The 17,400-nt window shown below is 36.1% G+C and overlaps 1 protein-coding gene across 2 annotated transcripts; it reads left to right on the forward strand.

Annotated features, from left to right (window-relative positions):
• Positions 1-8,921: 8,921 nt before the first annotated feature.
• Positions 8,922-14,672, forward strand: LOC149820224 (ATP-dependent 6-phosphofructokinase 3-like). 2 transcript variants are annotated; one of them, XM_089982478.1, is made up of 14 exons: positions 8,922-9,461; positions 10,149-10,195; positions 10,282-10,321; positions 10,440-10,502; positions 10,624-10,761; positions 10,859-11,017; positions 11,119-11,172; positions 11,881-11,949; positions 12,062-12,191; positions 12,655-12,695; positions 12,812-13,036; positions 13,187-13,232; positions 13,538-13,692; positions 14,335-14,672. In XM_089982478.1, the coding sequence occupies exons 1-14, from the start codon at positions 9,219-9,221 to the stop codon at positions 14,542-14,544; spliced, it is 1,620 nt and encodes a 539-aa protein (XP_089838604.1). In that variant the 5' UTR covers positions 8,922-9,218; the 3' UTR covers positions 14,545-14,672. The 2 variants fall into 2 exon arrangements, with proteins under 2 accessions (XP_089838604.1, XP_089838605.1); XM_089982479.1 differs by lacking the exon at positions 13,538-13,692 and having other exon boundaries at positions 9,008-9,461.
• Positions 14,673-17,400: the final 2,728 nt, after the last annotated feature.

Raw genomic sequence — 17,400 nt, forward strand, 5'->3', positions numbered from 1 at the left:
GCCTATATCCATGAAAAGGAAAGAATACTATTTTATTTTCTTCCTTTTCTCTTTTCTCTCTTTTCTTCTTCTCTATCACTCTTATATATTTTTGGAGTGACTCCATTAATATACAAAAAGACTACATGGCTCAATAAATGAATTCTTACAAGACAAACTTCCTAATTTGCATTGAATCTTTGTTACTATATTTTTCTGAGATTGCAGTTTCCATAATGGGTGGGACGTGCCATCTTGGTATTCCTACCATCTTGTAGGAAAGCTATCTTGAATCACTTGATGCCTTTCTTGTTTGGATGTGCTGCCCCACTGACCTATTGCTCCTACATGGTTGCCATAATGTATTTATCTTTTTTCTGCAGGTGATGGTTATTGACAATACTTTCTCCTTTGATTTTCTATGTTGCAATTACTACTTCTTCTGCTTTTCTCAACTATTGCTTTTCTTGACTACTTGTATTTTTTGAGAATGCTTATACATGTTTGAAACATCTCTCTAAATTTTTAAGATTTATGGATTTACCATTTTGGAGCACCATAATTTTCTTTAAAACTAATCTGAATTAAAATACAGGACATGATGTAATTTTCAAGAAGCCACTTCAAGAACTTTAGTTTTTTTATCAAAAACATCAAGAACATGCATACAACGAATTTGATTCATCAAAAATACATCCAAATCATGCATACACACATCCAAGCATACTGTAAATACAAAGATCTAATTCATAACATGAATCAAACATAGGATCTAATGTTTCTAAATAAGATAATATGTTTCTCCCAAAACCGATTTTCGAAAAATATATTGTTCTTATAAAATCCTTCAAATAAATTTCTAATCCATCAAAACCATATTAAATTCATACATAAACACACATAGCATGTTGTAAACACAAAATATAACATAAAACATGCATTTAATCATGAATCTATATTGTTTTTCCTCGATAAATAAATTAAATCAATCATATGATTAAAAATGATTAGATCAAAAGCAAAATAGGGTTTTTAAAATCAATATAGCATAAATCAAACTATAAGAATACGATCTCATGCTTGATCAACCTATACTAAACCCTAAACATACTGATTAATGAGAAACCATGTACCTTTAATGCGTAAACGAATGAATAACACAATGAACATGTAAACGTGTATCAAACCATGATAAAAAATACAGAAAACACCGTAAGAACCCGAAAAGAGATTGTAGATCTCTCTCAACTCAAGTGAATGTTATCTAAAGCCAATACACAAACCTTGTATGAGACCATACACTTTAAATAAAAAGGAAAAGCAAGGGTGATCGACTCGTACGACTGGTCACAAAAAAAATATGACACTCATCTAGGGTTTTGATCGGTCTTCTTCTTACTTAGCCTCCAGTCCAAAACTGTGTTCCCTTCTCTATCTTTATCTCTTTACTTTCTCTAAAAATTATGGGAGTGGTGTTCATAGGTGCTGGACACCTACTTAAATAATAGAGGTGGGTTAACCTAGTCTTAACCCACTATGGACTCCTCTACAAAAGCTCACCCCCGCCCCCTTTTGATTGAGTTTTCCAACTAGGACTCTACCTAATATCCTATTGGATATTCCCCCTTTAGGAATATTTCACTTTGTTTCCTGATTGGACTCTAATCTGAACTTACAAATATGCCTAAAATATCCCTAATGCAAGTCAAAAAGTCAAACTAAATCCACGTCATCTAACTAATCAGTTTTCTTCTTAATTAAGCCTCTAACCAACAAGTCCAAGGTAGCACCCCACACAAGTAAGAGAGATATCCGCTAGGGACATCCCCCTATCTTCTCTCTATAGGTGACTCGACTCTAAGGTTGATTGGTCAAACTCCATCCTAATTTAGAGATTTTAATTAATTTTATTTAAATTTATTATTAATTATTATGGATTATGGAATCCTAGATGGACTATGGATTCTATCTAAAAGGTTTAGGATCCAATATAATATCTACTCCTATGCTCCAACGTGCCATCTATTTAATTAATTAAATACTATTAATTAATTAATTAATACTAAATTTATATTATAATTAAATTAAATATATTTTTAAATTTCTGAAAAGTGCTAAGTATTGCATTCCTACCCCCTTAAAAGAATTTTGTCCTCAAAATTAGAATGTATAAAATGAATGAGAATATCGCTCACACAAATCGTCCTTAGAGAGTGATACCCTAACAAAAATAAAATCACCTACGATAAAATTGAGTTTCCTACTCCTCAAAAACCACCTTCGTAAGGTTCACCCTGGTTGTCCAGCTCTGCGGTCGTGGTAGCATACACACACCCGTTGTTCCTCCTCTAAGTTTGTTGTTGTTAATGCTGGTTGCCTCGGGCTCCTTGGTTGGTCAGACAATACCGAACAATATAACCCAATTGCTCACATTTAAAACAATTGCCAGTAAAAAGAGAGAATGATTCACTAAGATGACTAGTTACACCGTGGACAAATCCAAGGGTGTTCGACATCTATCGCTGCCTCTACTACGGTTGGGATTGGTAGCATTATTGCTCAAATTTTTGACTTTTGAATGGTGGTTGCTGCACCTTACCACCCAAATTCTATTTCTTGTGGCCTCCAACATTGCCAATCGATATCTTGGATTTTTTCACCCTAGATTTCTCCCACTCTTTGTTCAAAATGAACACCAACTTGATCACGTCATTGAAGGTCATCAGGTGACTAGTCATCACATGAACCTGCAACCCATCCTTGAGTCTCCAGACATACTTAGACGCCCTCATCTTGTCATTGTTGAACAAGTTCGAACTTTAGCGTCCAGGGCTCTGAAACTTGGTAGAATAGTCCACCAAACTCATGTTTTCCTAAACTAACTCTAGAAACTCTTGCAACTTCTTCTCTCGGGAAAACAGAGGAAAGTACGTCTCTAAGAATACTTCTTGGAAGGCTTTCCAGAGTATGTGAATAACCCCGATAAATCTCACCTCCCAAACCGTATCCCACCACTTCTTGACTTCACCCTTCAGGCAGTAGGTGCCAAAATTTGCCTGCTTCTCCTCAGGCATGGGCAATACTCAAAAGGCTCACTCAATCTTCTTTATCCATCTTTCCTCAACTTTAGGGTCGGCTTTCCCAAAAAATATTGGCAGATCAAGTTTTAAGAACTTTATATAGGTTACTACATCCAGATTATGGTTCTCACCTATAGGCAAGTGTTGGTCATTCTGGTTTTAAGCATGAGTGTTCATGGCTTGAGCCATGTTTTTAAGGACATCCATAATGAAGCCCCTCTTTTGTTTTCACTCGGTCGCATAACGAGACATCTACAAATCAGTTACGATCTTGCTTTTCTTATGAACACCTTCACCCCTTAAAAAAGACCAATAATTTTGTATCCCGACAAAATCTATTGCGATACACCCTTAGGTCTAACCTACCTCCTTAGATTTGATCCCATCATCAAATACTCATCGAATCAATGAAAAGGTTATACTATGTATAACATATCAACAATCACACGAATGCAAGCATAAGAAAATAATTCTTATCGATGAAGTGGGTATTGTTTCTGGAGTGTGAATTTATGAATCATATTGTTGTTTCTAAACCTGCTCTAATACTATCTCTGTAACGACCCAAAATTCACTTCAAAAAATACATAATTTTTTTATAAAAGAAAGTGAATGACATCAAAACTAATCTCTGATCCCACTCCAAACAGACTAAGCCATAGGGAGACAACTTGTATACAAGCGCGAGCATTTAATAGCCCACAAGAACTCAGTTAGAAAAGGAGATACCAAAGACAAGATCCCTTAGTCAAAAGTGCCAAAATGAAATACAAATTTATTTTTCAATGCGGAAAACATCCTATGGATCTTGAGTCCTTTATAGATTTATATCTACCATACAAATCATACATTTAAAACCATAAATTAAAATAAAATAGTTTTAACCCATAATAAATTTTAATAAACTTTAATTTAAATTCACATGTTTAAAATTCAAATCCACCCAAAATGTTTAGAACCCAACCACTAATTAATAAACATCACCACTACCAGCAAGTCAGTTCTGTCATCACACCATTTGGCTAAGCCTGAGCCTCATCATCTGAAAAATGTTAAATATAATGGGTGAGAACTCACAATTCTCATACAAAATCTCACATTATCCAACGATAAAGGACAAAACATAAATCAACCAAATATATATTTTAGAAAACATTAAAACATGCATAACAATTCAGATATGCTTGCACACAAACAAATTCAAGTATACAAACAATACAACATACACAACAATTTAGATATGTTTGTAACATAAATCAAATCAAACATACTTGCAATATCATATAATACAAAATCAATGTGTATAAGATGCATGAACCAAAGCATAACAATTTCAGTACGAGAGTAGTCTCACATGATACAAAAACCTATGCATATCAATTCAAATTTGCATGCCACCTTACCTCATATATATGCACCTATGCATACATAATACATAAACCGATTACACACATGCAACATGAAGCAATGCATAATGCATGAGGTAACTTTTATCTCTATTATTGACACTAACTTTAAAATGCATGAACATCTCACTTATAATTAAATTAAGTTTCATCTTGACTCCTCGGTAGGTACTGTCATCAGCAAAAACCCAAAGTCTAAGGCAGTTTCCAAGATATCTTAACCATATACAATTGTATTTTATTAACTAGATCCCATATATGTACTTTGATCGATGTCAGACATCCTCACCCTAGCTAGAACATCGGGGCATCCACACCCGAATGTTGGGACGATAAGGGCATTTATACCCATTGATGCCACTTTTCTTGGTATACCAATATGGTAACAACTGAAGCCAACCCTCATTGTCTTCAGTCCAAAACAATGGTTATGTTCCCTACTACAGTGGTTGAGAACACAAACATCAATATTGAGTTCTTAGAAAAAACAATACCACAAAGTTTAGTATCACGTTGTCCCCCATGACAACACCCTTTCAGGTCCCATGAAAAAAATAGGGCAACCAAGAGGAAATTAAGTACATTGTTTATGCATCCTTTGCCTCTTAAATATTCATTATTCTCATCACCCATAACACATCTGGATCCACAATTTTTATAGCACATCATCATGCTACATGATCTCCATATTAGCTCAAACATGAACATCATCATGCAACATCCGATTGGGCAATTCTTGCTCGATCACAATAGTGTATCATCGTGTGCCAACAAGTGCAATTAATCATATGCATCATAACATAACATAAATAAAGCATCTACAAGATTATTACAAAATCAATGCACTAACACATAGCCTCACTTAGGCTCACACATAGCTCAACCATAAGCCATAATAAAAATCTGATTCCTTCTTTAAACCATTTCATACACAGAAGTAAACATTTTATATCATGCGATATTTACAAACCACATATCATAATCACAAGCTACACATAATCATCATAAGCACATATATAACATGACATCGTGATATATATTACCATTATGTTGTATAAACAAGATCTGGTCCATACTTAGAACCTTCATATGCAAGTAATTCAACACATTATATACAATTAGGCCAAAACAATTTACATACAAAACTGTAAAAAATAGAATTTCTATTTGTCAGTGAAAATTTCATCATGCATAACATCAAATGAAATAAATTTTCAGATTTGTACTGTAGATGCACATGTGTTGACTATCTACTTGAGAAACTCTAGATCCAACTTCATTCCGGATCAGAGAATAATAAATTTTGTACTGAAACTTGTTTCCTGTTCATAGAACATAACTATTTGGTTTGGCCTTACCAATGAAACATTAACCAACAAATTTACAGAATGAAATAAATTATGTAATTTGCTTGATGTGTCTAATACAAGCTTAAAAAAAATTAAGTCTAAATTTTATACCACAGAGAATTTTAAATTATACACTGCAGTCTATTTTTGTTCTTTAACAAACTGCTTTTCAGAAATTATAAATTCTGGAACAATATTGCGTGATTTTTAATTTTCAAACCGTGACGAATCAATAAATTTTTTACCATGTAGTCTTCAATATACAAATTAACACACATAAAAAACTCAATAATAAATCCTAAATATATTGGGAGGAATACATTTTAAAATCATGTAATGTACACAGAATTTTTGTCGAGACAAAAATTCCGAGTCAACTTGCAGAGGTCGTATCTCCTAACTAGGAACTCAAATGAGCCCAACTTTTGTCTGAGATTGCTCCTACATGTCTGAAATATATCTCTAAATTTTTAAGATTTATGGGTTCACCATTTTGGATAACCATAATTTTCTTTAAAACTTGTTAGAAAAAAAATACAGAACATGATATAGTTTTCAAGAAACCACTTATTAGTTTTTTCATAAAAACCTTTAAGAACATGCATACAACAAATTTGATTAATCATAAACACATCCAAATCATGCATACAGACATTCAAAGATACTGTTAATGCAAAAATCTAATTAATAATATGAATCAAACATAAGATCTAATATTTTTGCATAAGATAATACAATTTTCACAAAAATGATTTTTGAAAAGATACCGGGTCTAGCATACAATAAACATAAGATATAACATGCAACATGCATTTAATCATGAATCTATATCATTTTTCGGTAAACAGTTTAAATCAATCATATGTTTAAAAATAATTAGATTATAAGCAAAATAGAGCTTTTAAAATCAATATAACATAAATCTAATTGTAGAAATACGATCTCATGCTTGATCAACCTATACTAAACGTTAAACATGTTGAATAATGAGAAACCTCATACATTTGATGCGTAAGCAATCAAATAACACAGTGAACATGCAAACAATTATCGAAATGCAACGAAAAACACCCAAAACACCGTAGAAACCCAAAAAAAGACCTTAGATCTCTCTCTCACAACTCAAGTGAATGTTGTCCACGACCAACACACAGACCATGTATCAGACCATACACTTAAAATAAAAAGGAAAAGCAAGGGTGATATACACTTAAAATAAAAAGGAAAAGCTAAGGTGATTGACTCCAACGGCTGGTCATCGAAAAAACAATGGAACTCAGATAGGGTTTTGGTTGGTCTTCTTCTTCTTTAGCCTCATTCTCTCTAAAACTGTACTCCTTTCTCTCTCTCTTCTCTTTTTCTGAAAATCATGGGAGGAGTGTTCATAGAGGCTTGACACCTACCTAAATATCCTTAAGGTTGATTGTTCAAACTCCATCCTAATTTAGGGTTTTAAATTAATTTTATTTAAATTTATTATTAATTATTATAGATTATTGAATCCTATTTAGACTATAGACTCTATCTAAATGGTCTCAGATCCATTATAGGATCCACTCCTATACTCCAAAGTGCCATCCTAATCTATTTAATTAATTAATTCTTAATGAATTCACATTAAAAATTATTATTAAATTAAATAAATTTTTAAAATTTTGAAAAATATTAAGTATTACATTTTCAGTTCCAACTCAAAACATGAAAGTTATATGCCTCCATCTTAGCTTTTCAACGATTATAAAAACACAAGTTTTTGACATCCGATCATAAATACATATATGAGAAAAAAAAATGTTTTACAAAAAATAGTCACATATTTGGAAATAATTAGTTAGTATATATAGGAAAAGTTAGTACGTGTGAAGGCTAACCAAAATCTTTTTAAATTTAGATATTTATACATGAAGATAAGGTTTTTTAAAAAACACATAAAATTGCCCATACAATGCCATTATTTTCCGCCCATTACAAGTTTCGTAAAAATGCAAAGCCACACAAAAATTACTAGTGCATTTAGTGATTTGTAATTGACGTGACGCCATGCAACCATCATTATTGTTTTTAACGATTTGCAAAGGCTGATTTATTCAGCAATCAAGCGACAATTTGTAAAATCGTTAGAGGGCGAAAAATTAGTAGGTATGTGAGCGTGCTATCAAAATGCCTGGCAGCATCACAGGCAATGCCACTTAGCAGAAAATACTTTGTTAAGAAGTTTTTTTTTTAATTTTGATAATTTTAAGGGAAAACCGCTCATCAGCGACCGTTCGGTGACATTCACAAGTTTTCCTTTGCAGTAGAGCTAGCCATTGTTAATGAAGTTGATCCCACTATTTTATTCTGCGATCTGCTATCCAGTTAGGGACGTCAACGGGTCGTATGTAACCTAAATTCAAATCTATTTAGTTGGATTTAGTAGCTGAATTGGTATCATAATATTAATTTTGCATTGAAATCTGAATCCAAATCCGAATCTGACTAAGATTTGAATCCAGTTAAGTGTAAAAATCAGGTTTTAGATTAGTTAAATCCAGGTTTGCTTTTATCTTTTTTTCATCAGACTCTGAATCTGATTAGGTCAGGTCCGATTAAGTCCAATTTGGCAATGCCTAAATCCTACCCATTGACATCCTTATATCCCGTCGGTGCATATCAGCCTGAATCGGCCTATACGTATCGTATGGTCAAAAAATTGATATGATATTGACATGAATCTGCTATTTTTTAATAAATATAAAAAAATAGCATAAAATTAAAATTTCAATAAATTTAATGCGTGTCACGATTTGATTGACATGTAATATTTTTTAATTATTTTTTGCCAGATTTAAAACGATTCACTTGAGAATCGGTATCGGACGATTCACCTGAATCGTTGGCCAAACGATACATGTCGGATTCCGATACTGACAACATTGCTATAAAACTTTTTTAAAATTTTCAAAATGGGTAAGATGGGGGTGGTAATTAATGGGACTAAATAAGCCCGCCGAAAAATATGATGTGAGTGGCGTGATTAGTAATTACCTTCGATAAGCAGGGGCAGTTGATTGAGGCCGCACGGTTCTCCATCTCTTTTTCCCATTTTAGCCTTCTCACACGCACACGAAAGGAGAGCCGAAAAAAGAACCCCCTCCTTCTCTGCTTGTTTCCGTGTTGTGTTGACCCCACCATCATCTTCTAGATCTCTCTTTGGGAGTGACGAATCCGATCCACCGCCATGACCTGGTGCGCTCCTGGTTTTGGACGTTCCTCCCAAATAGAAACCCTAGGACTGGTTTCCTGACGATTACGGTCCTCCTCCATTCTCCCATAAATACTCCATCCCAACCTCTTCTTCCTCATCATCATCGTCATCGTCTACTATACTACAGCTACTACTCGTGGACTCTTGCTGTTGTTGAATGGACTCGTTCTCTTCCTCAGCTTCCCACGCGCAGACCCTGATAGAGGCCACCAACAGCTTGGCCATCATCAAGGAGGGCAACCGTGGGTTCATCGTGAATGTCGGGTCCGAGTCGGAGTTGAGAACGACCAAGGAGGAGGGAGGCCGCATGGGGAGATCCAAGCCCAAGATCCTCATCGGTGACGCCGGATACGTCCTCGAGGACGTCCCTCACCTCACCGATTACATCCCTGACCTTCCCGTGAGTTCTTCTTCCACGTTCCTCCCTTCTTCTTCCTCGTGCACCCATTGTTTTTCTTTCTTTTTCTTCCCGAAGCAACATTCTCTCGAGTTTTTTTGGCAAATGTTCGGTGTTTTCGCTTGATCCTCACCCCCTTCCCCTTTTCTTCTCTTCAAGTTTTTTTTTTTAAGCTATACTTTGATTTTGAGGCAATTGATTTGTATAGAATCTATAATTTTTGAGTCTCTTTGCGACCCCTTTTCTTTCTTCTGATTTGTATTGTTTCTTCTTAACCTTTTTTTTTGCTCAATACCTTTTTTTTTCCTTTTGTTGTAAAATCGACTCTTTGAGTGGTGTTCTTTCATTTTCATTGTTTTATGAACTTGTTTTTTGCTTCCTAGTTTTATATCTGGTTGTTCAGTGGATTTCTTTGCCTTTTTTTTTTCTCTCTATTGATATGATCTTTGTGCCTCAATCTATGAAGCTTTTCTATGTCCAATGGGATCGGCCAAATTACTTTTTCGATCTTTCATTACTAATAGACGGTTAGGCGCAATTACCCTTTTAATCCGTCGAACTTATGTAATTTTCGTTTTATGTAAATATGTTTGGTTGATTAATCTTTTTGTTCCTATTTTTTCTCCCTTGGATTGACTTGACGGTTACAGTAGAACGAGTCATAATTTTTTTGATTGTGTGTTTTGGCAGACTTATACGAATCCTCTGCAGTTCAATCCCGCATACTCGGTTGTCAAGTAAGATGGCTTCAATCATCTCCATGTCATACACTGAATATGCTCATAGTCCCCCATCTAAGACGTGTTTTTCTTTGATTCTGCAGGCAATATTTCGTCAACATTGATGACACCGTTGCTCAAAGGGTAACTATCCGATGCTGCTGCATCTTATTGGGTTCTCAATTTGTTTTCTTGCAATCAAGTTTTTAATGTTGGTGTTTGGTGAAGAGTATTGACAGGGATCGATGTTCTTGAATCACAGGTTGTTGTTCGCAAGGGTGGCCTCAGGGGAACGCATTTTCGACGAGCAGGGCCCCGAGAAAAGGTACGCCATCTTCTTCTACTTGTGTGTTAGCACCATGAAAGATGTCTATTTCTTTTCCTGCTTCCTTCTTTTGGCAGAACATTTCCCAGTGGGTCCTGACGAGCCTCTTTGGAAAATTCAGGTGTATTTCAAATCTGATGAGGTAAGCGCATCTATTGTAACATGCGGTGGCCTCTGCCCAGGGCTTAACACAGTGATAAGAGAATTAGTGTGTGGCCTCTTCCACATGTATGGAGTTACCAAGGTTCTTGGAATTGAGGTAAAATCCATAGGAAAATTAAAGTTTTATGCAAATTTGTTTTTATGTATGCACAATTCTTTAATGTGGTTAACTTTTGCTTGATTCAAATCACCAGGGAGGATACAAGGGCTTCTACGCTCGCAACACCATTCCCTTGACACCAAAAGTAGTAAATGATATCCATAAGCGAGGTGGGACCATCCTTGGCACATCGCGAGGTGGACAAGACACCATGAAAATCGTTGACAGCATTCAGGACCGTGGTATTAATCAGGTAGGTTGAGAAAAGTTTGAAATCGTTTCTGGTATTTTACCTTTGCTTCTACCGCATGCCTTAGCGACAACATGGTGTAATGCGGGGTTCATTTGTTCCAGGTGTATATAATTGGAGGAGATGGTACTCAAAAAGGAGCTGCTGATATTTATGAGGTACTTTTAAGATGCATCGATTTCAAGGTTTAAGTTCGGGTTTTTTTAGGTTCAGTGACATGGATTTAATCAAAGAGCTAAGATTTTGTAATGAATGTTCAGTCCCTCCTAAAAAGGTCTTTCTTTACACATTGGTAGCAGTTCTAGAAGCCCATGACTTATGGGCGACAAACTACCTGTGAGATCCTGTTATGATCATTTCTAGGAAGTCCTCTGGTAATTGATGTAGAATATGTTCTCCACATCGTGCCCATATCTAATGTGTGATCAGTGTCCACTGCAACCCTAATGCTTTTGTTTTATATCACCAATCAACTCTCCCACTTTACAGATCGGAAAAAAATGAGTTTCTGCAATCCTCTGTCTTGATTCTGTTCAGTCGGTGCCACCTACCTATCTGTGGCAATGTCGCCACCTTGTTGTGATGTATGGCACTGGGTGTCATGCTCAAAATCCAATGGGAACATATGCTTTTATTTTGTAGTCAGTCTTGCTTTCATATGTAATTGAGAGGGTGGACCTCTAGCTTTCGTTAAAATTCATTTTCTGTAGGTAGTTCTAATTGTTCATTACTTCTTCATTCATTCTGCTTTTCTGTCCTTATCAACCTAAAATTCTAATGTACCATAAGACCTGTCTCATTGTGTTCACTTTATTTGATCTTGCCGTTTTAGTAATCTGAAGGTTCTCTGTCCATGTACCTTGCAGGAGATCCAGAGGCGTGGTCTTAAAGTCTCAGTTGTTGGAATTCCAAAGACTATTGATAATGACATTGCGGTAAACTGCTTCTGTCATTTAGAATGAATCATTCCTTTGTCTCTTGGATAATATAATATTATACTGGTGAATCCTGTTTCTAATGTTTCTTCCACTTTATTCCTCATTTCAGGTTATCGACAAATCGTTTGGTTTTGATACTGCAGTCGAAGAGGCTCAAAGGGCCATCAATGCAGCACATGTTGAAGCTGAAAGTGGTGAAAATGGCGTGGGCCTTGTGAAGCTGATGGGTCGCAACAGTGGTATGTTGTTGGTTGGTTTCATGTGATGTTGTTAGGTTTATCTGAGTCAAAAGTCCAGTTGGATAGGTACAGATTCATGCAAGTGGAACTCAGTAGAGGTTCACCTAACTTCGAAGTTTGTAATGGAGAACTTGAAGTATGTTATCTTCTGAAGTCTTCCCTTCTATGACAGCTTCACTGGCTTGATTTTTATCCAGTTAAGTTGTCTCTAGAAACTATAGGCGACTCAAAACCTTATGGAAGTCCTGAATTGATCTTTAGTAGATGCCCAAGAAACTTGATTAGTTCCATGAGATGTCTTTTTTTCTTAATCGTGTCTTACCTTTGGGAAACTTGGATCCTGATCTTTGAGATGTTTTGGATTCTGTTCATGAGAACGTATCCCATCTTTTAAGTGGCTTCAATTATATGTTAAGAATTTTGTTGCTTTTGTGATTAATTGGTCATGCATTGGATGCTGCAGGATTTATTGCCATGTATGCTACGTTGGCTAGCAGAGACGTGGTATGTTTTTGCTTTTAAGATTATTAAACCGATGGGACTTTATTTTGAATATCTAGTCTGCAATTGCTGCCCAATGTTACCTCAATTGGTTGACAAAACTCTTTTCTGGTTCCTAGGACTGTTGCCTAATTCCTGAATCCCCCTTCTATTTGGAAGGGGAAGGTGGACTCTTTGAATTTATGGAGCACCGACTCAGAGGGAATGGTCACATGGTTATTGTCATAGCAGAAGGTGCTGGGCAGAATCTTGTTGATGAAAGCATGCGTGCTATGGAACAGAAAGATGCTTCAGGAAACAAGCTTTTCCTTGATTTTGGGCTATGGTTATCTCAGAATATCAAGGTATGTTCTAGTCGTTTTCTGCATGCTAAATTACAACCCCATGTGCCACTTTTCAAGGTCATAAAGCATTGTCAAGCTTCACAGAAATGTATATTCGGTACATGTTTTTTGCATCAATGACGAACTCCTTACTGTTTGATCTTTTTTCAGGAACACTTTGCAAAGAAAAAGATTGTGATGAACCTCAAATACATAGGTATGTGAATTTTAAGCGACTTTTAGGCTATGTTTGGGAGCCTTGCAATGGGATGGAAACAACATGTGATGTTGAGATATGGAGTTGCCAAAAAATCTTTTCGTGAAAGGTGTTGAAATGTGGTGGTGGCGTCCCAACGCATTGTTTTAGCAACGCCACTGGTCCCAAACAGCAAGAGTATGAGAGCATGGAGGAAACCACAACACAAGCTCCGGTTCAATGCTCCTAATCATAGCCTTATTGTAATGTGAGCTTGATTCGGCCTGAAGATAAGCTAACTTAAAATGACCTGTTTCGTTTTTTAGATCCAACGTACATGATTCGTGCCATTCACAGCAATGCCTCGGACAACGTGTACTGCACCCTCCTTGCTCACAGTGCTCTGCATGGTGCCATGGCTGGATACACAGGCTTCACTGTTGGGCCTGTTAATGGCAGGCATGCTTATATACCCATCCCTGTAAGTCACAGTCATAACCTTGAATTATGATCATCACCCAAATGAAGCATGTTAGTTAATTACTTGCTCCCATTAACTATACGCATAGCCGAGTCACTAGAATATGAGAACTAATGTGAACTGTGATTTTCATGGGTTTTTTGTTCTTTTCTCTTGAATCTACCCGTATGGATGTGATGTACATGCTTGGTTTTATATAAGAACCCGTTCTTGAATCATCCTATTTTGATGCATAAACTAGTTTTTTTTAAAGCTTTATCATCAATGACTCTTAATCTTCATAAACATTCAAGCATTCAAAAATTGCATTTTTTCATCGAAAATGCACAATCCAACGGTTGATCCTTAGCAAATTCACCATGCCAATGCCCACGTTTCTAGTTCTCATATTCTAGTGACTCGTTCATAGCTGTCACCAACATTAGACCTTGTCCAACTGCTGACAAGTGCTGTTGGTTTCCACCTCCAAGGTGATAGGGGATGGGGGGCCTAGGCATCGAACCGTGACTGTTTGGTTGCTAAATAACTAGGAGATTCTAACAAAGCTAATTACATCAACTGGTGTTATTAGTTTACAATTTAGATTTTAAAAGCATTGATTAGCAAGTGGGGGCCGAATGCCTGATTTTCCTTCGATTGCAGCTTGTGACGGAGAAGCAAAATCAAGTGTGCATAACAGATCGTATATGGGCGAGGCTGCTTTCCTCGACGAATCAACCCAGCTTCTTGAGTGCAGAGGACATCGAGGAAGCGAAGAGAAGGCGAGAATCAAGCATTCAGGATCTACAAGCTTACTTGGACGATGGCAACTCGATGAGCGAGGATGGTAACTTTGCCCCAACCCTGATATGATCACTCGAGAGTTCGAGAGTTTTGTGTCCATTTTGCTCACTGTTATTTCAAAAAGGCTGCCGTATACCCGCTGAGTTTTCAATTATGTGAATTAAGAGTTCTTAATAACATGATTGTTTATTGTATTTCTTTCATTATCCGGAAATTCCATGCTGTTCACACACACACACACACAAATATTGCGTCTTTCATTCCAGTGCGTATTGTAAAGATTTATATTAAAGCTTTAAAGGAGCTGAAGGAAGGTCAAGTGAAGTTGAAGTTTGGCATATGCTAAATCAATACAACTGGCACTATAATAACATTATTTATGTCAAGAAATCAAACTGATTTTTTCTTTTAATTTAGTTAGTGCCTAAAGTGTGTATTTTTAAGTATTAACTGCCGAAGACCGACATTAAAACATCAAGCAACTGTCGGACCTTTTGGGAAGAGAGGTGCTTTAGATATCAGTACGTTTTACTTAGAGATGAGAAGCGTTCAAGTAGGATTACTGTTGTCTTTTGTCATTCCCACTGATTTATTTTCTAATATATGTCGTCTTTAAACTCGTCATCCCCATTGTTAAAAGTGTGAAATCACCTAACAGAGTGAGATCCCAATCGGACAGCAGAAAACTCTGTTGAAGAGAGGGAGCTGCAACGCAAGTCTGTCACTTTCAATTTTGCTCGTTTTCTCTCATAAGCGGACACCAAAATTTGTCCTCTTTTCAATTGTCATCATTCCATTACTGAGGTTGTCATGCAATATGCCTTTCATAAGGGACCTTTCTGTTTTTGATAGCGAGAAACCACTGTTATAGTTCAGACGTCTGCTATGGGTTGAAAGGTGTCGTGTTGTGACCATGGTATGTTTTAGTATCCGTGGTGTAAAAATCCACAAGCTTTTCCATCAGTGTGGTTTTCCATTGGCTTCGACTTTATGTCATGGGACTCACGTTGTATGGACCCACAAAATTTCAGTGAAATTTTTGAATAAATTTAAGAGGTATTTTATGTAAAAATATTATATGAATCCGAAATATGAAATGAATAGATTTTAATAAATCAATTATATTTATGATTTATATATTTTCATAGATATATGCTCAAAGTGTCGGGGAGTTAACCCTCTTCCAGAATAAAATTAAGAGATTTCAATGAGCTACCTCGTTTAGTTTCGTTGATGCGAACAAAATGATGTATTCACATTTTTTTGTAAAAATTATTGACGAAACCCCTAAACTATGGGGGACCCACAAAAATATCTGTTGAATCATATAAAAATATTTCACAAAAAATATCCTATAGGCTTTACATAAATATCTCATGGAATCATGAAATGAGCCCCACAATTATGTCTTTTTGTTATTTCACCATAAACTTTGGATCTTGGATCAAGTGGGTTAACTGGATCAGATTCAGACTATATGTAGATCTAAGATCTACAAAATTGTCTATAAATAAGGGGCGACCCTTCTTAGAAATTGTTCGCCCCTCTTCTCTATTTCCTTTTTCTCTTTAGCCCCTCTCCATTCTCTTCTCTCTGTTGGTTCTAGCCTAGACGAAGTCCACTTGAAGTGACCTTGGACCTACCTAGCTTAGGCTGAGCATAGTTGGTCAAGATCCACTTGATTTACCAGGTTAACTTTTCTCTCTTCTCTTTTGTCTTGGTTTTAGCTTAGGTCAAACTTATTTGACCTAGACTTAGCCTACTTAAGGTAAGCTTATACTCACTTGACCTAGACTGAACTCAGTTGGGACAAAACCTTTTAGCCTTGAGGGCTTGACCTCTTCTACCATTTTCTTGAATATGTCTAACCCATTTGACCTAGCCTAGCCCAATTGAGGTAGGTTCAAACCTAGTTAGACCTAAGCTAGGTCCAATCCGGTTTTTGGTCTACTCTTCGTCGTATCATTGTTTCGTTGAAAGTTGCAAGAGACACTCTTGGTTGTGATCATACCAGACGTAAAGGAGTACCTCAACCATTTTATTGGAGCACTGCCGCGTAGCTTGGCTAGGTTTGCGTATCAAATAGTGCCAAAGTTCTACTCTTTTCGATATATACGTATTTTCTTATGCTTTTGAGATTGCCGTCACATCAAATGATGCCAAAGCTCATACTTTTTACAATATATATGTATTTGCTTACACTTTTGAGATTGCTGTCACATTGAACGATGTCAAGGCTCATGTTTTTTGCAATATATATGTATTTTCTTATATTTATAAGATTATCGTCGCGTTGAACGATACGAAGACTCTTGCTTTTCATAATATATATATGCTTATACATTTAAAATTACTGTCGCATAGAAGGATGCCAAGGCTCTTGTTTTTTACAAATATATACGTATTTGATTTTTGGAAGTTATTTAGTTCAGTTTCACCAGTCGAACCTTAAGTATGCTTTCACTTATGTCATCGTGCTATATCGTGCACATGCTCCTACTGATACTACATATAGTTGTGCATAAGTAAGCGTACAAACGAAGTTCAACTCTTATCGTCAAATGCGATTTCATATGCCATCCTCGATCAAGACCTTGATTGATGAAAGAAGCTCTTATTGAAAAGGTTTTGCTTTTTATGTAAAATTGTTTTTTCGTAAAACATCTAAGTCACTTGCATATGGCTTAACTAAGGCCTAGGTTCCAATGAACCATGATAGATGCAAAGTATGTACAATGATGCACATCTATCTTCGATTTAAGCGTAGCGCTTTCTCCGTCAAAGAAAGAAAGTGTTGCCAAATTTTCTGAAAAGATGTTCACCGAACTTAAAAGAACACAACACTTTCTCTATCAAAGAGAAAATATATTGCCAAATTTTCTGAAAGAAGCTCAACGAGCTTAGAAAGGGAGTAGCACGTCCTCC

This window comes from Nuphar pumila, chromosome 12 (genome assembly GCF_984573655.1).
Source record: "Nuphar pumila chromosome 12, dmNupPumi1.hap1.1, whole genome shotgun sequence".
Lineage (NCBI taxonomy): Eukaryota > Viridiplantae > Streptophyta > Magnoliopsida > Nymphaeales > Nymphaeaceae > Nuphar > Nuphar pumila.

Coding starts and splice junctions, on each gene's coding strand:
- LOC149820224 (XM_089982478.1), top strand. CDS start 9,219: ATGGACTCGTTCTCTTCCTCAGCTTCCCACGCGCAGACCCTGATAGAG. Junction 11,173..11,880: donor GAGCTGCTGATATTTATGAG/GTACTTTTAAGA, acceptor TGTACCTTGCAG/GAGATCCAGAGGCGTGGTCT. Junction 13,233..13,537: donor GATGAACCTCAAATACATAG/GTATGTGAATTT, acceptor TTCGTTTTTTAG/ATCCAACGTACATGATTCGT.